Source organism: Eucyclogobius newberryi, unplaced genomic scaffold (genome assembly GCF_026437365.1).
Source record: "Eucyclogobius newberryi isolate DKJ021-1_F unplaced genomic scaffold, fEucNew1.0.hap1 SCAF_4, whole genome shotgun sequence".
In the NCBI taxonomy this organism is placed as follows: Eukaryota; Metazoa; Chordata; class Actinopteri; order Gobiiformes; family Gobiidae; genus Eucyclogobius; species Eucyclogobius newberryi.
The window spans coordinates 38,828,354-38,851,270 of record NW_027316056.1 but is presented as its reverse complement, the minus strand read 5'-3'; the positions used below and the strand labels follow the sequence as shown (position 1 = coordinate 38,851,270).

The 22,917-nt window shown below is 45.5% G+C and overlaps 1 protein-coding gene across 1 annotated transcript in view; it reads left to right on the top strand.

Annotated features, from left to right (window-relative positions):
- The window catches only part of LOC140378081 (noelin-2-like), a 51,573-nt gene that overhangs the window by 14,622 nt on the left and 14,034 nt on the right, over positions 1 to 22,917 (top strand). The window contains exons 3-5 of the mRNA XM_072463718.1: positions 2,606 to 2,761; positions 11,445 to 11,664; positions 13,444 to 13,550. Of these exons, the coding sequence (XP_072319819.1) occupies positions 2,606 to 2,761; positions 11,445 to 11,664; positions 13,444 to 13,550 (483 nt within the window). The remainder of the gene's footprint in view (positions 1 to 2,605; positions 2,762 to 11,444; positions 11,665 to 13,443; positions 13,551 to 22,917) is intronic.

Here is a 22,917-nt window from a genome sequence, read left to right as displayed (position 1 = left end):
AAAATAGAATTTTGTGCAAAATTTGATACATTTTGGGAGAACAAAATTTTGTGGTCCCCATTCAAAAAGCAATTTCATTTTCAATTCTTGGCAAAATGTGCGGCTTTGCCGCACAGAGATCATGACTCTTAGAATAAAAATGTTGATAACTTTTGATGGTCCAACCCTGAAGATGAGTCTCACCAAATTTCACATTAACAGGGCTAAAGCCCTTGGAGGAGTTCATAAAAGTATAAAGTGTCAGTATGTTCACATTTCAGAGATCTGGCGATTTCCCCATTGGAATAACATGGGCAAAGCCGTAACAATTATGACATGGGTCTCATTGACTTTTTTGATTGGGATGCCAAAATTGAATTTTGTACCAAAATTCGTAACATTTTTTGCAAAACTAAACATTTAACCTCCATATAAAATCTGTAGGGGTCACGCCAAATAAATTTATTTCACCTCAAGTAGGTTTAGGGCAAAGAGTTTTGGAAAAACTCCCGAGTCATGCTTAGCAAATTTTGATCCAATATGGCCAACATTTGGTTGGGTGGACGGCGTTGCCGTAATAATATTTTTTACTTCTCTTGTCACCATCTACCTCTGCGCCATATTTTATGATTCTACCATCTGATTTTTTGGCCATTTCCTATCTCTCAATGCATTTTTTGGTACATTTGGGGGCGCTGATGCGCCAATTTTTTAAATTTTAGAAAAGGAAGATGGCAACAACGTAGTGAGGCACGATTTTGAGGTGTGCAAATTTGTTTGACTTTTTGTCAATGTTCACTGGGTGAAAAATAGGGAGGTTTGTCCCGAGAAGAAGAAGAAGAAAGAATAATATTCTGATGCGAAAACAATGTTTCCCATTTTTCAAATATCATAAACTATACATTTTCGGAAAGCGCTGAGGCTTTCCTGTCTCAAGGTGTGGGTCCCTGGTCACTGACGGGTAAATTTGTTAATTTTGAGTGGGCTCCGCCCACTTTGTGTTTTTGGTCCTCTATTCAGTAATAATGTTTTAATTTTTCAATTTTTGCATTACATGTTTTTATAGAAAAAGGTTCAGTTGTTTCATCTGGACTCAGTTTAGAAAAAGCTAGACGTTTCGACTCTCATCCAAGAGTCATTGTCAATAAGCAAATTTAGGCCGGGTTTACATCGGTAATGTTCCATTTTCCTACTACTAATTAGTTTGCACGGGGCGTGCGTGAGCGGAGGAGTGCGTTAGTGAGTGTTTGGAAGTGGGCGAGCGCTTCGTGCACTACGTTCGCACTTTCGCAGCCGTGCTTCGCACGGCCTTACAGGACTAATTGGCCTCTCGCCAGCTTGTGGCGCTCGGGCCTAATAATATATTGTCCATTGTAACAGACTCTTGAGTAAAAGTATTGTTTCTCTTCACACTGTGAGTAAATCTACAAGTGACAAAAGATTTATGTCGAGAACATGACATTATTTGAACATTTGTGTTTCTTGCAACGTTACGTGCTTCACAACCGTCCGTCTGCGATGAAAAGTCGTCTCTGATTACCGGGACAGAGAGCCGTTGTGCCACCGAAGACGAGCCGCGACTACCAAGCGGCCGCACCGTACCGGACATGGTTTTTTTACCCTCGTTTCCAGCGCTAGCCTCCCTTGAACTGACCGACACGTCTGCAATCGCGTCAATCGCTCAGAGAAACGTCGTCCGATTGAGCGCGTGAATCGTTGTCTTTTAAACGTTGTTGTATTGTTCCTTTGTCAAAGTTCAGTTTCAGTCGTCCTGTTTGCGAGGTCCTATTCTCTGAGCCCATGAACCATCAGCGGTCAAACGCATGGCTCAGTCACGTTGTCTAATGGCTTCTTTTGTTTATTTGTTCATGGTTCATTCTGAGCGCTGGCAGCAAGGGGGCGCTCTAACACATAAAGAATCCAACTTGCTTTGTGTTTTCGTGAGCCTTGAGTTTTGTGCTGTTTTTCTTGTCCTTGGCCAATCAGAGCGCGGCCTGCTGTCATGTGACCAGATGACTCACTGGTCCGAGGGTGAAAATGGGATCTAGAGGCAAAATGGCCCGAAATACAATCAAATCATGAAAAATGCTCATCTGAAAAAGGCATAATAACTAGCATTGTGTGTAATATACTGACCACTTAAACATACAAATACATGTATATGGTGGAAATTACTTGCGAAGAGATTCCAATAAAATCAAACTTGGTGATAAAAAACACTGAACGTTCGGATTTCTGTGTTTTATTCATGGGTTGTTTATTCAAGTTTGTATTTTATGGCAATTCTACATTTCATATTTTCTGCTTTTATTTTTGTGATTGTGACTTTTATTTCTCCTATAACTTTACCAACAGGCATGTGACCCCACTAAAGTTTCTCAGAAGGTGAAGTCTAATGAGCAGAAAAAAATAAAAAGGATAAAATCAGGCGAGGATTTGAGCCCAGACCCTCGTTAGACTCCAGAGAGAGACATAAATGACACCTTCAGAGATTGTCACATATTGGTTCATGTCCACAACAACAATACAGTCCACAGTAAACAATATCAGTATCAGTTAAAAGAACAAACATCATGGGCTCTAACCCTTTAGTCTGAACGTCCTCCATGTTTGTTTACGTCCTCAGGTGCAGAACGTGAGCCAGTCCCTGGAGGTGGTGGACCTCAGGACCTCCAGAGACCTCCAGTACGTCAGGGACTCGGAACCTCTGCTGAGGGGCGTGGACGGGAGGCTGCACTCCTACGTGGACAACCCTCGGACGGTCACGCCCAAGAACCTGCAGGTACTCCCCCCCCCAGAACGGCTCCTCCCCCTCCGAGGGTGAGGGTTCACGCGCCGGGTCTGTCCTTCGGCAAGGCACTCGTACGCGAACAGCTCTGTTTCATTTATACTTCAGACCTTTTCTAATGTCAAGGCTGTTTTCTGGTAAATAGATAAATAACCACCAGGGGGAGCTCCAAGCCAGTTAGAACTCGGAGCAAAAATGGACAGAAAACAAACATGGAGGCAGTTTTTGGATCACATTTGGTAGAAAAGATCCCAGAAAACAAAGTGAGAGCAGCGTTTGTTAGTTCTGCAGCTTGTTCTAGTCTCTGGAAAGTAACGCTCACTCTAAATCTCTAAATCTTCACAAATGTTAATCAGTTGAAGAGACTTGGAGATTCCAGGACAGATTTTTAGCTGATTCAACCCGTGTGGCCTTCCCGCCTCTGCACGCCGCACACACAGACCTGAGCGCGCGTGTTCTGACCCTGTGTTTGTTCATTACACTCATCGACTCATGCAAACGAGCTGATCGATGTGAGCAGCGGTGCTCAAGACTCCGAGGCAGGAGCCCTATGCACAAAGAAGACATTTCAAACGCTACATTCTGCTTCTTTTATTTGTATCTTATGTCTCGGGACTGTCTGAAAAACTGCAAAGCATAGTGAGACTAAAGAGAGCCACATAGTGAGACTAAAGAGCCACATAGTGAGACTAAAGAGCCACATAGTGAGACTAAAGAGAGCCACATAGTGAGACTAAAGAGAGCCACATAGTGAGACTAAAGAGAGCCACATAGTGAGACTAAAGAGAGCCACATAGTGAGACTAAAGAGAGCCACATAGTGAGACTAAAGAGCCACATAGTGAGACTAAAGAGCCACATAGTGAGACTAAAGAGCCACATAGTGAGAGCCACATAGTGAGACTAAAGAGAGCCACATAGTGAGACTAAAGAGCCACATAGTGAGAGCCACATAGTGAGACTAAAGAGAGCCACTTAGTGAGACTAAAGAGAGCCACATAGTGAGACTAAAGAGCCACATAGTGAGACTAAAGAGAGCCACTTAGTGAGACTAAAGAGAGCCACATAGTGAGACTAAAGAGCCACATAGTGAGACTAAAGAGAGCCACATAGTGAGACTAAAGAGAGCCACTTAGTGAGACTAAAGAGAGCCACATAGTGAGACTAAAGAGCCACATAGTGAGACTAAAGAGCCACATAGTGAGACTAAAGAGCCACATAGTGAGACTAAAGAGCCACATAGTGAGAGCCACATAGTGAGACTAAAGAGCCACATAGTGAGACTAAAGAGAGCCACATAGTGAGACTAAAGAGCCACATAGTGAGACTAGAGAGCCACATAGTGAGACTAAAGAGCCACATAGTGAGACAAAAGAGCCACATAGTGAGACTAAAGAGCCACATAGTGACACTAAAGAGCCACATAGTGAGAGCCACATAGTGAGACTAAAGAGCCACTGCACAGGTGCTTCCAAAACGGTCCGGTCCGCGTTCAGCTGTTTGTGAATCACTGAGATCGGCCTCATGTGTCACAGGAATAATTCTGGTCAGATTTAGCTGTTTATTTATTAAGAAAACATATTATGTCGACGTCATTTTGCTCACAAGCTCAGACTCTGGACTCATGGAAACTCACTGCATCTTGCTGTCTCCAGGGAGATCGTTTTCTTCGCCTGAAATATCCCACAGGACGACTTTAAAGTTATACAACAACTAATTAAATCAATGTGTTTCAGAATATGTTGAACGACAGACTCTATGGAGACATTTCGTTCTCAAGGAGGACACGATGTTTTCTAAATAAACATGGCCTTTTTAGAGTTAGTTTTGGGTTGAAGAGCTCCACTCCGCTGTCCCTCCAGCACCACCTGCTCTCAAAGTCCATTCATTCAACCTCCAAACTAGAGAGAATTATAAAAATGACATGAGTCGGGTTGCAATTCTGTTCTTCTCTAAGCAGTTTGCATACTTTCCCTCCGAATATAGTGTACGGTCTCTTACTCTCGTAGTAGTTTCCCCAAATTCTCTTATTTGAGTAATTTTCTTGGCATAAGTAACATTATTCTGAAGCGACGGTGCTCTATCCACGTCTGTTGTCTGCTTACATCGTTTTTTTGTATCTGCGTGAGAAAAGATGGACAGTCACCAATCAGAGGAGCTTTTTCTGTCTTTCAGTTGGCCAAACTAAGACAAGGGCGTACACTTCAAAGTCCACACCCTTCCCAGCAAATGTCCACAAACCAAAGAAAACACCGGCGCATGAGCCTCAAAGTCCAAGAGGAGTTTGGGGCGAGGCCGGCAGATTGAGAAACAGCTCCCCAATAAAGATGCTCCCAACAATCGACAATAAAGAAACGTTTTTCAGGCTGTTTTATCGTAAATTCTACAAATAAATGACATAAACGACGGCCTCACGAGGCACATTGTGTGAAACTCTCCTCTAGAAAAAGCACTCAAGGTAAATATTACATCGAACCCTTGAAGGCGCCGCGAGATAATAACCATGTGGCAAAAACTCACGGTCGGTCAATCCATCGTGTCACCGGACGTAATGAGAACGGCCGAGCGACGGATGAACGCACTCTTTTGGTCAGAACGGTGTGATGGCGACCGAGGCCGACGAGGGACTGGACGGCGTCTCGAAGATGGACTATGGCGCGAAAGGCTGGTGAGGCGGGGAACGGACGGGGGGACGAGCGGAAGACGGAGGACGGGTGGCTCTGAAGTCTCTGGTGTGAATTGACACGCTCGTATTACGTGTCGCTGTAGATCCTGGTGGAAGTGGGAACGATCAAAGAAGGCAACTGCTGGAGAAACTGTGGATGCCGAGCAGGTCCATCGTGTCCATGGTGTCTGGGACTGTCCTCGAAGATATTGGACTGAGATCAATAAAGCGCTGCAGACCGTCCCACCCGATTTCAAACCTGTGTTTCTGGGCCTAGAGACACCGGCCATGGACACAGTAAATGGACACATTCTGGGACATGGGAAAAAACCCATCACTGAGAACTGGATGATACAAACCGAACCAACGATTGAGAACTGGACCGACGTTATAACGGACATTCAAAGATCACGTTCAGACTAAGTTTGATTGAAAAATGACAAATTGGTTAGAATTATGCCAGGCCACATGTGGAGGACGAGTTTTATAGTTTGTTTGTTATCTCTGTGTGTCTAGTTCTGTGTTCCTTTTGTGTTCTGTACATAAAAAAACCCAAACAAAGGCAACAGATGACAAATGACAAAAAGAAGTGATCCGTGCACCTCGTATGCTCCACAAAGTATTTACCGCTCACCACTGGGACACTTGGGGCGCACGGCGGCGAGCAGTAAATACAGATAAATTCATTTCCATCCGGAGAGCAAAGCGAGCGGTTCATTTTGAAACATTTTCGGAAACAGGCCCTTTGAGGCCAGTCCAAAGTGTCAAATGGATTTCCCTCTTCTCTTTTCCGGTGATTGACCTCAGCTGCAGTTCACGTAGAGACTTATGATGCGCTCTGGTCATAAATCTGGTGCTCTGGATCGCTGGAGCCTAATGTCCCTCTGGGGGCCACAGTCGGTCCAGGCCCCAGAACAACTCTCCGCTGCGGGGTAATGATGCTGTTCTCGGCGGCCAGACATAACACTTCTCACACTTTTCTGCAACAAATAGTTCACATTTAGAAGAAAAAATAAGTTCATTTGGAGAAACAGATGAGTACCATAACAACGCCATTTTTCAGCAATAGATTTCATGGTTACAGAGGCTCTGTTACGTCGATCTAAGCTCTCCCACATGCCACATACAGTCAACATCCACCTTTCCCCCGGCCTGGATATCAGAGCGTGAGGGCCTGGCAGTCACGGCAGGGTTTAGGAGCCTACGGGCCCTGCACGGAGATCTGTTTAAAAACGGCACGTCCACAGGCAAACCGCAGGGTTTTCTCCTGGCCAAACAGACAGTAATCCACCCAGTCAGTCCTGGTGGGGGTCAGATTTGTGAAGACCAAACCTGAGACCGGCTTCTGGCTCCCAGAGAGACCGTTATGTTCAGCGACTACAACAGAACTCTTGTACGATGCTCTTCTGGGCAAAGGGGAGAACATCAGACCAAAGGGAAGCACTGGAGAAGAGTCCCAAATACTGACGGATGGTGATTGTAAAACTGATGCTGTGTGGTGTTATACTTTTGGCCAATGCGAGACAAAAGACCCACAAAAGTAAGAAAAGTGCTCTTTAGCCACTGAAGTAGGACTTACCACCGTAGTTAATCCAGTACGTTTTAAACACTTCCACCGGCATTCGTACGCAAACTAAACAGTGCCACATTAGCTGCAGATGCTAACGTCAGCAACCTGAGTCCTCATGATGGTTACTGTGGATACGCTTCACACATCCACCACATAACGCGACCAAAAGACTTCAGGCGAGTGGAATATGGATCTGTACAATTCCAACATCGTGTGCTTTTCCTGCTCATTTTGACATTCATTATATTTGATGAGTGAAGTTGCGCATGAATTTCCATCGTAGTTTTCCCCCCTTCATAAAAATGGCTGCTCACGCCGAGGATGGCGAGCTGGCAGGGGCCCGCTAACGTGAAAAGGTCGAACACGACAAACGCTTGAAGCTGAATGGTCGAAGCGTCGGCGGCCGAACAAGAGAAAATCAAACTGTTGTCGAAGCGGTCGGCGAAAAGCACAGACGCTCCTCGAGCACACAAAGGGCTTCACGGGACTCGCGGCGAGGGGAACGTGTCCCAACGACTCTGCGAACGAGGCGCCATAGAGTCTGCTAAAGAGAGCGATGCAGTGACTGAGGGGTTGAGAGAGGGGGGGACATTCAGCCTCAATCGCCAGGACTACAGAGGGTCCTGGTTTGTGCCACTATTGTTCTGCACTGTTTTTGCTTGTATCCTGTGACGCTCCGTGTGCTGCTTCTATAAATAAACGTTGATTGATTTAAAGTGTAGCCTGGAAAAGAAAAAGAAGAGAAAAGAGGAGGCAATTCAGTGACTGTTGTTGTTTAACTGTGAGAATGCAGATGTTTTGGCCTGGTTTGTGGCCAACATCTCTCCGCTGGATCCACATGAAACAAACTCATTAAAAACACGTCTTCTCTGTGAACGCGATGAGGGTTTTCACTAAAACGATGAGTTTCTTGACCCGGTTCCGTCGGATAATCGTCGGATAATTGCACAATGGAGGTGTTCAAACTGCACTCGGGCGTTTGAGAGGACAGAACAGGAGAAAAGGGAAATAAACATCATAGAATCGTAAATCTATAATTAAACGTGACACTATGGAAGATGCACATGTAGCGTTCGGCTCCGCGTTACCCTGCGCTCACCCCCGGCGCGCTGCCTTTCAACTCCACTTGGGAGCGCTGGTTTGTTCACGCTGTTGTGCCTCCGAGCCTTTCTGCCTCATGAATATTCATGCGCGAGGCATTTGTTGTGGGTTTATCAATAATTATAAGGAGAAACTTCGATTTCTCGCTGAAAATTGTGAAACGTGCTCAGAATTCATCAGAAGAACTGACTCCGACCTGCCCCGCAACCTATCCCGCAACCTGTCCCGCAACCTGCCCCGCAACCTATCCCGCAACCTGCTCCGCAACCTATCCTGCAACCTGCTCCGCAACCTGCCCCGCAACCTGCTCCACAACCTGCCCCGCAACCTGCCCCGCAACCTATCCCGCAACCTGCTCCGCAACCTATCCTGCAACCTGCCCCTCAACCTGCCCCGCAACCTATCCCGCAACCTGCCCCGCAACCTGCCTCGCAACCTGCCCCGCAACCTGCCCCGCAACCTGCCCCGCAACCTGCCCCGCAACCTGACCCGCAACCTGCTCCGCAACCTGCTCCGCAACCGGCCCCGCAACCGGCCCCGCAACCTGCTCCGCAACCTGCCCCGCAACCTATCCCGTAACCTATCCCGCAACCTGCCCCGCAACCTGCCCCGCAACCTATCCCGCAACCTGCCCCGCAACCTGCCCCGCAACCTGCCCCGCAACCTATCCCGCAACCTGCCCCGCAACCTGCCCCGCAACCTATCCCGCAACCTGCCCCACAACCTGTTCTTAACCTGCCCCATTAACCTTTTTCCACGGTCTTTTTTCTCGCTTGGATGAGGATAAACATTGCGTTCGTCTCTAACCCTGAGGAGACGTTAAGCAGCGGGCGAGGCCAAGGGGAAAGTGGTGAGATAGTTAGATAGATAGAGAGTTGGACAGATGTTGGGGGCCCTGGGGGCCCTCCTCCGGCCCTCCTCCGGCTCTCATACTGGACACACACCTCCCGGTAGAAGACACTGAAAAATGCATGTGATTCCCAAGTGCTGGAGAGAGTTCAGCTTTTATAGAAGACTCGACTTCTTCCTGACGGACGTGACTTTCATTTCACACTTTACAGAGGAAAAACAGGTTAAGGCCGGGGGCGGAGTCTGCAGGGGCGGAGTCTGCAAGGGCAGAGTCTGCAGGGGTGGAGTCTACAGGGGCTCCATCTGCAAGGGCGGAGTCTGCAGGGGCTCCATCTGCAGGGGCTCCATCTGCAGGGGCTCCATCTGCAGGGGCTCCATCTGCAGGGGCTCCATCTGCAGGGGCGGAGTCTGCAGGGGCGGAGTCTGCAGGGGCGGAGTCTGCAGGGGCGGAGTCTGCAGAGGTGGAGTCTGCAGGGGCTTCATCTGCAGGGGCGGAGTCTGCAGGGGCGGTGTTAGCTGAGGTTTATGAAATATGTGTTGTTTTAGTAATGACTATAAACAGGATTTTCTCCACAATATTTTACATTTTGGTTTGACAGACATTGTGGTGGTGGATAAACAGAGAAAAACGGCTGTGGTTGACGTGGCAACACCAAGTGATGGCAATATCAGGAAACTAGACGCTGTGCAATGGCGAGAGGCCATTGTGAGTGACTGCGTAATCCTGGCCATATTCTGTACAGTTACCGTGGCGATGATGTTACGCCATTACGCTGATGTCAGCAATCGCCAGCATTCTGACACTCTAAAGCTACGTACACACCGCGGCGTCAAATTCACGCCCGACGCAGAAGTTAAACGCCTGGACATTTGAAGACAGACGCCCCGGACTCACGTCTGTAAAATACACTCAGAGCAGACATGCGTCCGAGGCGTCTGCACACGCTCGATGGAGTCGAGGCGTCTGCACGCGCTCGGTGGAGTCGAGGCGTCTGCACGCGCTCGGTGGAGTCGAGGCGTCTGCACGCGCTCGGTGGAGTCGAGGCGTCTGCACGCGCTCGGTGGAGTCGAGGCGTCTGCACGCGCTCGGTGGAGTCGAGGCGTCTGCACGCGCTCGGTGGAGTCGAGGCGTCTGCACGCGCTCGGTGGAGTCGAGGCGTCTGCACGCGCTCGGTGGAGTCGAGGCGTCTGCACACGCTCGGTGGAGTCGAGGCGTCTGCACACGCTCGGTGGAGTCGAGGCGTCTGCACATGCGCAGTGGAGGAGTTGTGCTGTGTGTAAATCGTGGTGTAAATGGAGTTTAATGGGCTTTGGTTGGACCTGCAGATACTTCAGAGCTGAGCTGAGTTTAGTCAATATCATTATTTGCTCCAAGATCTGAGTCTAAAGGATTTTGTTTTGTTTTGCGGGGTTTGTTTTGGGTCTTTTTCCGGGTCGTGTAGCACATCACTGGAGCGTCAGCTCTGATTGGCTGCTGCGCCGCATCCAAGTCAGAAAGTTGGACAAAGCTGAACATCTCGGCGTTGAACACTTTTGACGCAGGAATTGCGCCGCTAAAACGTAGAAATCGACGCGCATTTACATACATATAACTTTGAATGTGAACTGGACGCTTTAGACGGCGCGGTTAGTAACGAGCTTCAGAGACGGGGAAAACCACAAAGTTGATGACGGAACTCGAAAAATGATAAGTTACAGCAAGAATCAGACGATGTAAAACGAAGTATGAATGACAAAAATCAGACAAGAGATGTGACCTGTGATACAGAGTACAGAACGAATAGTGACTGTTTAATGTGTTACACACAAAAGAACACGAGGAACTGGAGAAAGGGCTGAAGAGCTGGAGAAGTGGAAGGTGAAGGCCAAAGTGGTGCCCGTGGTCATCCGAGCGAGGACGAGTGACCCCCAAACTGGAGGAGTGACCCCCAAACTGAGGAGTGACCCCCAAACTGAGGAGTGACCCCCAAACTGGAGGAGTGACCCACAAACTGGAGGAGTGACCCACAAACTGGAGGAGTGACCCACTGGTCAAGAGACAGTTTAACTCTAAGAGAGTCTCAGCACAGACGTGGCAGAGGCAGATAGCGCGCTGACGTCTGGGGACGCTCACACATGGGACAGAATCAATCTAAAAGCGATGTGCCCATCCCGGAGACGCCTGTCACCATGGCAACATCAAATAAATATGGGAAAGAGTGTCTGGAGTGTCTGCCAGTGTGGGCCAGTGTGGGCCAGTGTGGGCTAATAGATCTGGTTTTACATCTGGATCACTAAGCACGGACAAAATGTATGATTCACGTCAGCAAAACTGTTAAATTTAATGAATAGAAATTCATGTCTTTGTGATTTTAATGCATTTTTTTCCTGTTGTGAAGCACTTTGAATTTTGCTCTACAAATAAACTTGATTTGCCTAAATAACTAACTAAGGCTACAAATGAACATTATTGACTAGCATGATTGTTCCTCACGCTGCTCTCTCTCTGTGCAGGAGCTGCAGGGGCAGATGTCGCAGCTGCGCCCCCTGCTGGCCGTGGTGGACCAGTACCGCGTGGACGTGCAGAGCCTGGGCGCGTTAAGGTCCGAGCTGCAGAACCTGTCCCTGCTCCTCACCTCCATCCAGGACGAGGTGGGAGCGTACGACTACGAGGAGCTGCAGCAGAGGGTTCTGCAGCTGGAGCGACGGCTCCACGGCTGCATGAACAAACTGGGTACGAACGTCTGTTAGCGCCACGTTCACATGCGCCACGCCGCCGCTCTGAGGTCAGGCGTGGCTAAACATTCCCTTTACGTCTATAAACTATCCCTCCGTCTCAATAGGCGGATCTGAAGAACACATATTATGCAAATTAGATGTTTTTGATCATTTAACCGAGTTTTGCCAAAAACAAATAAAAAAATCATCCCAGAATAGCTAATGTTTTAGATGTAAAATTTCACTTCCTGTTTGTAATTAATAACATCACTCTAGGAAATTACCCAGCAAACACTGGGCCAAAACTCATCTAATGTCACTATTTTTTTGTTTTTTTTTTAAATTCCCGACACGTTTGACAACCCGAAAAGGACTTTAAAGAAACATTGGTTTTCTGGTTCAAAACTCAAAAACCTAACAGCCAATCAGAGCGGCCAATCAGAGCAGCCAATCAGAGCCGCCAATCAGAGCCGCCCGAAACGAGACTCTTCAACTTTAGAAACTACAGACAAAAGCAACACAGAGTTTGTGCCACAGCGACTGTAGCGACCTACGTGTATTTCACCACTGCATTTCGCTCTCACTGCGCGTGAGAAAGCCGAGCACAAAAATAGCCATCGTGACTTATATCATGAATAATATTCATATCTCCATCGCATTTTTGTCTTGAGTTTATAAACCTTGACTTTGCTCTGATTTCCCAAACACGGAATGACCTACTTAAGAAAGGCGGGGGGGGTAATGCATCATGAGGCTACGGTGGCCCAAGTGGGACAGAGGTACAAGGCTTCGGACTAAATATTGAGTGAAAATGGAATTTGTTTTATCAAAGTGAAATGAGGAGGACGAGAGGCCGTGATGGTGATTTATGTGCTCGCTGTTTCAGTTAATTGCTTTTTGATCATATTGGAGATTACATTTATTAAGATGCAGCGCGCGATACTGGAAGAGAGCGGGGGAGGGGGAAGGGAGGGGCGAGAGAGAAAGTTATTGAAAAGGGGGAGAGAGAGGGAGGGACATGTGTCACTTTTCTGAAAATTTACTTTTTTGGGCTTGTCATGTGTCATGTGACTCCCTGTCATGTGACCCCCTGTCATGTGACTCCCTGTCATGTGACCCCCTGTCATGTGACTCCGTCATGTGACTCCCTGTCATGTGACCCCCTGTCATGTGATCCTGTCATGTGACCCCCTGTCATGTGACTCCGTCATGTGACTCCCTGTCATGTGACCCCCTGTCATGTGATCCCTGTCATGTGACCCCCTGTCATGTGATCCCTGTCATGTGACCCCCTGTCATGTGACCCCCTGTCATGTGATCCCTGTCATGTGACTCCCTGTCATGTGACTCCCTGTCATGTGTCATGTGACTCCCTGTCATGTGACCCCCTGTCATGTGACTCCCTGTCATGTGACTCCCTGTCATGTGACTCCCTGTCATGTGTCATGTGACTCCCTGTCACGTGACTCCCTGTCATGTGACTCCCTGTCATGTGACCCCCTGTCATGTGACTCCCTGTCATGTGTCATGTGACCCCCTGTCATGTGACCCCCTGTCATGTGACTCCCTGTCATGTGACTCCCTGTCATGTGTCATGTGACTCCCTGTCATGTGACCCCCTGTCATGTGACTCCCTGTCATGTGTCATGTGACTCCCTGTCATGTGACCCCCTGTCATGTGACCCCCTGTCATGTGACTCCCTGTCATGTGTCATGTGACTCCCTGTCATGTGTCATGTGATTCCCTGTCATGTGACTCCCTGTCATGTGACCGCTTTTCTCTCTCGTGTTGCAGGATGTGGGCGCCTGACCACGGTGAGCAGCCCAATCACCGTGAGGGCCTCGGGGTCCCGCTTCGGCTCCTGGATGACGGACTCCATGATCCCCAGCTCCGACAGCCGGGTACGACACACGAACACAACGGGACAAACAAATAAATCGGACAAAATGTTTCACTAAACGCCTGTGAATATTGCATAAATTTAACTAAATGATAAGAAAGCCAATACTAAGACCTTTCATTTTTTATTCATTTTCTACCACACACACACACACACACACACTGTACATACACACACACACACACACACACACTGTACATACACACACACACACACACACACACACTCACACACACACACACACTGTACATAAACACACACACACACACACTGTACATACACACACACACACACTGTACATACACACACACACACACACACACTGTACATACACACACACAGACACACACACTGTACACACACACACACACACACACACACTGTACATACGCACACACTCACTCACACACACACACACTGTACACACACACACTGCGCACACACACACACACACACTGTACATACACACACTGTACATACACACACACACACACACACACTGTACACACACACACACTGTACATACGCACACTGTACATACACACACACACACACACTGTACATACACACACACACTGTACACACACACACACTGTACATACACACACTGTACATACAAACACACACACACACACACTGTACACACACACACACTGTACATACGCACACTGTACATACACACACACACACTGTACATACACACACACACACACACTGTACACACACACACACACACACTGTACATACACACTGTACACACACACTGTACACACACACACACACACACACACTGTACATACACACACACACAGACACACACACTGTACACACACACACACACACACACACACTGTACATACGCACACACTCACTCACACACACACACACTGTACACACACACACTGCGCACACACACACACACTGTACATACACACACACACTGTACACACACACACACTGTACATACACACACTGTACATACAAACACACACACACACACACTGTACACACACACACACTGTACATACGCACACTGTACATACACACACACACACACACTGTACATACACACACACACTGTACACACACTGTACATACACACACACACACACACTGTACACACACACACACACACACACACTGTACATACACACACATTGCACTCACACACACACACTGTACACACACACTGTACACACACACTGTACACACACACACACACACACTGTACACACACACTGTACACACACACACACACACACACTGTACACACACACTGTACACACACACTGTACACACACACACACTCACACATTTCATTACATGAAGCGGTGCAAGTGAGCGATTGTAGCATCTGTGTGCTGCAGCTCTGGTCGTCAGGGCGACCGTCTCCGTTGACAGGGGTGATTTCTATCGCCATGGTGACCCGGGGCTGTTCCTGCCTGTGGTGATGGAGCGAGTATTTCATTTGCAGCCTTTTGGTGGATGTAAAACAATGTCAGAATCAGAAATGGTTTTATCGTCTGTGAAACATGTGATACATGTGATACATGTATCACATGTATCACATGTATCACATGTATCACATGTGATACATGTGATACATGTGATACATGTATCACATGTATCACATGTATCACATGTATCACATGTGATACATGTGATACATGTGATATATGTGAACATGTGATACATGTGATACATGTGATACATGTATCACATGTATCACATGTATCACATGTGATACATGTGATACATGTGAACATGTGATACATGTTGTAAGGTTCTGATCACCCCCACCCACTACAGCACAAGCTGGGGGTGATCAGAACCTTACAACACAGAGCTCAAGGTGTGCCCACCAGCTCAGAGGGCAAGAAGAAAGAGGAAAAACATGTCCGAAATGCCCTCTCAGCCTGTGGTTACCCCGCTTGGGCTCTCAACAGAGTGAAGAGAACCAAGAAGCAGGACAAAAGGGAAACTGAACAGAGAAGGAAGGGTGTCTCTATCCCTTATGTGTCTGGCCTCTCGGAAAAACTGCAGAGAATTTTTAGACAACACAAAGTCCCTGTTTATTTTAAACCAGGAAACACTTTAAGACAAAAACTGGTTCACCCTAAGGACAAGTTGCCGACTCAAAAACAGAGCAATGTAGTTTATTCGATCCAATGCAGTGAAGAAAGTTGTAAAGAACGTTACATAGGTGAGACGAAACAGCCTCTACACAAGAGGCTCTATCAGCACAGAAGAAATACAAGTTCAGGACCTCAGAGTGCCGTGCATCTCCATCTTGAAGCCTCTAATCACTCGTTTGAAGACGGTGAGGTGAAGGTTTTAAGCAGGAGAAAAGATGGTTTGAAAGAGGAGTTAAGGAAGCTATTTTTGTTAAAAAAGAAAGACCTTCTTTAAACAGAAATGGAGGGCTAAGGTTTAATCTTCCTGTTATTTATAATGGGTTACTGAACCCCTGGAAAGGTAGAGGACATTTAGATGTTAATCAGGTACTCAGGGTGGTTGAGCCAGGGTCTCACAAAGACAAAGAGGTTTCTAATAGCCCATTAAGATTCTGAATAGGCTCGGTAGATACAAGGGGGGAGTTTCTGTTGAAACAAACAACTCTTTCTACTTCAGGAAGGCTCCTCCCAATGGGCGGGTCTTACCACAGAACAGTATTAATATCGGAGTTCTCGACCTAAATTCTGTTATTGACAATGACTCTTGGATGAGAGTCGAAACGTCTATTTTTGTAAACTGAGTCCAGATGACTACAACTGAAGCTTTTTCTACAAAAGATAATAATGGAAACTTTTTTTTCGGATTTGTTTTCCCCCAATAAGGACTCAAGCTAGAGTCACGTGACTTTGTGCCCCATCACAAATGAACCCCTTGATTTTTTCAGTTGTCTACAATAAATAGTCTTGAAAATTTATTTTTCTATTAATTTTGAAAATTAGAGCTGGAGAGCCATTTTCCTACAGATCTGCTGCATTTATAATATATATTATATATATAATATATATTTATAAATAAAAAATGTTAAAGAATTTTTTTTTTTGAAACTTTCCAAACCTTGCTATTTAGTTTGAAATTCACTTCAAATCCAACTTCTTTTATTGCTCATGGGTTTTGTGTCTCATGGCCAAATTTGAAGTGTTTTCAGTGAAAACTGTAGAAGAAGATGCCAAAAGTACAACGAGGTGCTCTTTTGTCAGCAGTTTGATCCCCGACTTCCTGTAAGATTTAGGGCGGGGTCATAATATAATTTTTTACATATCCTCACTTTAAGTATTTTTTCAAGTGAGTGTCATATTTGGGGGGGGGGCTTCGGGCTCCCATTGGCCCCATGTTAATCGATTTTTGAGGTGGCACTACTGAGCCATCTTTCAATATTCTTTCTCTTCACCCGTTAGAGCGCGGGCATATCCGTCCTTCTTTACTACTTGAACTTTGTTTTTTCCAGCCTATGGATACAATTTTAATAAGTCCCTCGATGTCATAGCCAATTCTTCTTTGGCGTTTTATGGCGGTTAGTATCCAAGTGTTACACTAAGATGGTGTTACCGCCACCCACTGCACTTAGACTTCTTTTTCTACTTACGTGTTTTACGGTGCCACTTCATCATCAAGACATCCTGATGATGAAGTGACATCATCATGTCACATAACAACTTCAAAGTTCTATTAGTGACAACAACAACAACAACAACAACAACAACAGTAGGTGGCGGTAAATGCACCTTTTTCATTTGGCTGCAAACCACCATTTAAAGCTACACAACAACAGCAACAATAACAAAAAAGTCTGAATAAAGTAGATGGAGGTAAATACACCTTTGCAGTTGGCTGCCAACCGCCATTAAAGCCAACTCAACAGCAAATCGAGCCCATTTTGAAATGTGAGTGTGAACTGCAGATTCTGAAGTTGGAAACATTCTTGTGAGTTTTTCTACTAAGACATCTGAAGAGCCAACTCAAAGCCAAAAAGACATGCATGCCGCAGTGGCGTGTCAAGGTACGTTCCCAGTACCTTTTGTTCTGCCTGGCACACAGAAGAAATCCATGTCAAAGGGTTTACGATGGAATTACTTTAAAGGCGACAGTAAGTCTTTTTTAGACAAGCAGAAACAGCAGGCGAACACCACCACAGAGTCTGTTTCCTGTTCAGATCAGAACAATGAGACCTTTGACCGTCCCTTCTTCAGACTCATGTTCAACACTTCTTCAGTGCACCAAGAAAACAAGGAGACTCTTGCTTTTTCTTCTGAACAGGATAGAAATGACAAAAATACTCAGAGATCCAAGACGAAGAGTTCACGGAGGAATTTCTTTAAAGGCTGTGGTAAGTCTTCTTCAGACAAACAGAGACAGCAGGCGAACACCACCACAGAGTCTGTTTCCTGTTCAGATCAGAACGAGGAGGCCCCTGGTAAATGTTCTGAGCAGGATGAACTTGATAAAAGAACTAATCTCTCTCAACCGTCAGAGTCAAAGAATGAGCCTAGCACTATCAGCAGTTCCCTTTATAAGTCCAAAAGTAATGGGAACGGGACAGATAAAGCTGCATCAGACATAACATCCTCCCGTTTATCATGTGAGGATGATTCTTCATCCTCTTCATCCTTAAAAGGTTCTGAGTCTGGCATACAGAAGAAATCCATGCCAAAGAGTTCACGGAGGAATTTCTTTAAAGGCCGTGGTAAGTCTTTTTCAGACAAGCAGAAACAGCAGGCGAACACCACCACAGAGTCTGTTTCCTGTTCAGATCAGAAGAATGAGACCTCTGACCGTCCCTTCTTCAGACTCATGTTCAACACTTCTTCAGTGCACCAAGAAAACAAGGAGACTCTTGCTTTTTCTTCTGAACAGGATAGAAATGACAAAAATACTCAGAGATCCAAGACGAAGAGTTCACGGTGGAAGTTATTTAAAGGCTGTGGTAAGTCTTCTTCAGACAAACAGAGACAGCAGGCGAACACCACCACAGAGTCTGTTTCCTGTTCAGATCAGAACGAGGAGGCCCCTGGTAAATGTTCTGAACAGGATGAACTTTATAAAAGAACTAATCTCTCTCAACCGTCAGAGTCAAAGAATGAGCCTAGCACTATCAGCAGTTCCCTTTATAAGTCCAAAACTAAAGGCAACATGACGGGTAAAGCTGCATTAGACTTTAGACCCTCCCCTTTATCATGTCAGGTAGATGCTTTGCCCTCTTCATCCTTAAACAATCCTGAGTCTGGCCCACAGAAGAAATCTATGCCAAAAAGTCCAGGCTGGGGTGAGTCTTCAGTCAAGCAGAACCACCAGGCCAACACTCCCACTAGAGGGAGGTCCTCTCTGACAGGGCTGAGAAATGAAATCAGGAGGACATTTCGAAGAGTTACAGCCTGGTATTTCAGATGGATGGATTACATATGCCTTTTCATGTGTTACACGGTACAATAACACTAAAAAGAGAAGACAAACCTGCACACTTACTCCAACAGAAGAGCCATTTCGATCCAAATGGATTTTCTGAAACTGTTGTCTGACAAGAGAAAAGTGTATTTAGATAAATTCAGCTAAAGTAGAATGTCTAGTGAAACAGGAAAGGCAGTTGTGCTGTTCAGGTTTCACACGGACAGCTGAAAGAGCCTGTGTGTTATTGGCATGCTAAACAATACATGACATATGCATGGGATATGTAAATATTATTCAACTCAGTGTCGGTGTAATCCCTCATTCGTCCAGGCGTGTTCCATAGTAGAAAAAGCTTCAGTTGTAGTCATCTGGACTCAGTTTGAAAAAATAGACGTTTGGACTCTCATCCAAGAGTCATTGTCAATAAAAGAATTTAGATCGAGAACTCCGATATTAATACTGTTCTGTGGTAAGACCCGCCCATTGGGCGGAGCCTTCCTGAAGTAGAAAGAGTTGTTTGTTTCAACAGAAACTCCCCCCTTGTATCTACCGAGCCTATTCAGAATCTTAATGGGCTATTAGAATCCTCTTTGTCTTTGTGAGACCCTGGCTCAACCACCCTGAGTACCTGATTAGCATCTGAATGTCCTCTACCTTTCCAGGGGTTCAGTATACCATTATAGATACCAGGAAGATTAAATCTGAGCCCTCCATTTCTGTTTAAAGAAGGTCTTTCTTTTTTAACAAAAATAGCTTCCTTGACTCCTCTTTCAAACCATCTTTTCTCCTGCTTAAAACCTTCACCTCACCGTCTTCAAACGAGTGATTAGAGGCTTCAAGATGGAGATGCACGGCACTCTGAGGTCCTGGACTTGTATTTCTTCTGTGCTGATAGAGCCTCTTGTGCAGAGGCTGTTTAGTCTCACCTATGTAACGTTCTTTACAGCTTTCTTCACTGCATTGGATCGAATAAACTACATTGCTCTGTTTTTGAGTCAGCAACTGGTTCATCCTAAGGACAAGTTGCCGCGCTGCGGTTAGCTTACATTTATTTAACCTTGTATAACTCTAAACATAAGCTCCTCCTCCTTTGGCCAGAAGCTGTAATGATCCGCACGTGCTCATGACACAGTTTATTGATTATAACGTTGGTCAAACACATGCTTTTAGCTCATTTCGTACAAGCACAGTTCAGTTTCCAGTGCCTCCTGCTGGTGTACAAAGGTGTTGCGTCGTTGCTGCTGCTGCGATGAGGAAGAAGCTTATACAGTGTGAAAGGACATGTGAGGAGACAAGGAGGGACCAGTTGTCCCCTTGACTCAACGATCATCTTTAAAGGGCCTTAAAAGCGTGGGCTCTGACAACTTTATTATACCGTTATGCTCAAGTAGGCAAAATGTACCCAACCTTTATCATCTTAATCGTCTGAAGCTTATTTTTCCAAGACATGTGGCAGTTTAAAGAGTTTAACCGCTGTAAATAATTCATGGAGCGAGTGTCGCGACGGCACTTAAGCACCGGCCGCGCTGTCTCGTCATCACAAATTCATCACTTTTCTCATACATTTATGCCATCGCTAAAAAAACATGCTCCTCCGCTCGGACCGCGGGGCAGAGGAATCGGGTCATTTCCTTCATGTAATAAAGTAAAATCCCAGGACAGATATGTCGTAAAAGCAGCTCTTAGGGTCAAAATGAGACCGCTCTGTGATGGCAAAACTCGCACTGGGCTGAATAATTACTCAGACGGCATTAAGTAAGTGAGCAATAACCTTGGACCACTTTAAAATGAACTTTTCTTTTGTGAAGCTTCATTTTATCTACTACTTTTTAACTCTTAAACGACCAGTCACCCATTTCTTTTTTCCATTTCGCTGCAGACAAAGTTACACTCCACAGGTATCCACTCATCATCTCCATCGCAGGAGTCCTACATCCCAGGTACCGTATTTTCTGGACTATAAGTTCAGAGTATACTCCGGAGTATAAGTCGCACCTGCCAAAAAATGAATAATAGAGAAGAAAAAAACATATATCGCACTGGAGTATAAGTTGCATGTACGTATGCTAACGCTAACACCTTCAGCTACATGATGTATGCTAACGCTAACACCTTCAGCTACATGACGTATGCTAACGCTAACACCTTCAGCTACATGACGTATGCTAACGCTAACACCTTCAGCTACATGACGTATGCTAACGCTAACACCTTCAGCTACATGACGTATGCTAACGCTAACACCTTCAGCTACATGAGGCACAGACAGAACTGTGGTAAGTGTCTGGTATGTTAACGTAACATATGAACAGTTATTCAGATAACTATAGCATAAAGAACATGCTAACAAGTTTACCAAAGCATCAGTTTTACCCCAAATCACTAAATCCACTGAATTCTTCTTCCTCTGTGTCACTTCTAAACAACTCCACAAACTCCAGAGGAAGAGGAAGTGCAGATTCTTCTTCTGCGTCGCTTAGAGCCTAAAGCGCCCTCTTGTGGTTGTCAGTGAGAAAATAACAAGCTAATAATATCACACATAAATCGCTCCGGAGTTATAAGACCAAAACCATGAAAAAAGGTGCGACTTATAGTCCGGAAAATACGGTACATAGATTATAAGAGTTATTTCTAAGTTTTTACAATTATATTTCTGTTCCTAATCTGTGTCAACACTGAAATTTCCCCAATGTGGGACAAATAAAGTTGATCTTATCTTTCGTTGTTCTGAAAGCCTCGTCGATCCCAGTCCAGTATTTATGATCAATGGGTCCAGAAACACACGATAGCGATGAGACTTTCGACAAACAGTTTCTCCAGCAGCCAGTATTTCCCTGTGAATAACGCACACTTTCTAAAATGAAATATAATCAACATTTTTCCAACAGAAATCTTTCCAAACGTGTGATTTTGTTTTGAGACGTGATCCTCAAAAACTCAAAAAGGAACGATTGCAGCTCATTTCTGTTGCTTTTGTGTGTGATTCATTATGTGTAAAGACCGTCTTATGTTCCTTGGTTCATAAATCCTGTTTGTGGGAGAGTTTGTTCCATTCTTTTAGCCATAACTGAGACATAAAGGACACAACAGAGCGTGAATGCAGTGATGTCATGTAAAGATATGCAAATGAAGGCTCCTTTTATCTCTGGCATCCTCTTGAGGACTACGAAACGTCTGAGGAATAAAGTCTGGCGGTAATGCAACACTCGGATGCCAACCGCCATAAAACAACAACAACAACGTTCTTATTTATTTTGTAATTCATAAACGAAGATCAGTTTGCTGTTGATTTGTGACCACGTCTACAGAGAGTGTGTAATGTGACGTGATGAGGTTCTTTCATGGTTTGACCGTGAAAAGCGGCGTTTGAGTCGGTGAAGAAAACACATTTCACACTGAAGCTGCTCCGGAACCTCCTGGAACACAAACGATCGGCTGGAGCCTTTGTGAAGCTCAGATGCTGCAGTTTTGGACTCTGATGTCGGATTTACTCTGATTTCAAGTAGATTCAAGCTCTGCTCAGAGGAATTCAGATTGTTTTTGTTGGATATGTGAATGAGTGAAGCTGGTTTCTATCGGGATCGGCCGATTGACACTAAAATGTGAATCTGTTTGGTTTTGACTGAAGATAGATTCACCAAAGGAGTTTTAGGGACTTGTAATAAAGCAAAAATGTCCAGGCAGAATCCATATAAAAGTCCTATAATTGTAAAGATGATTTGACAGGAATAAACTGGCCCAGAATGATGGATTTGACTGGAAATAAGTGTGTTACAGTTGTGTTTTCAAGTACAACATATCAAGTAGCTCCGTTTTATCAGATGGTGGACAAAATGGACTAAATGTAGTTTCACGTCCAAAGCGTAATGGGTTTTATGAAAAGAGAGTTAGTATTTATCTGGTTTTCTACTGTTTGTATGATTCAGTTTCTTTGGATGTTTGATCTTTGTTCTTCGACCGTAGCAGCGTTT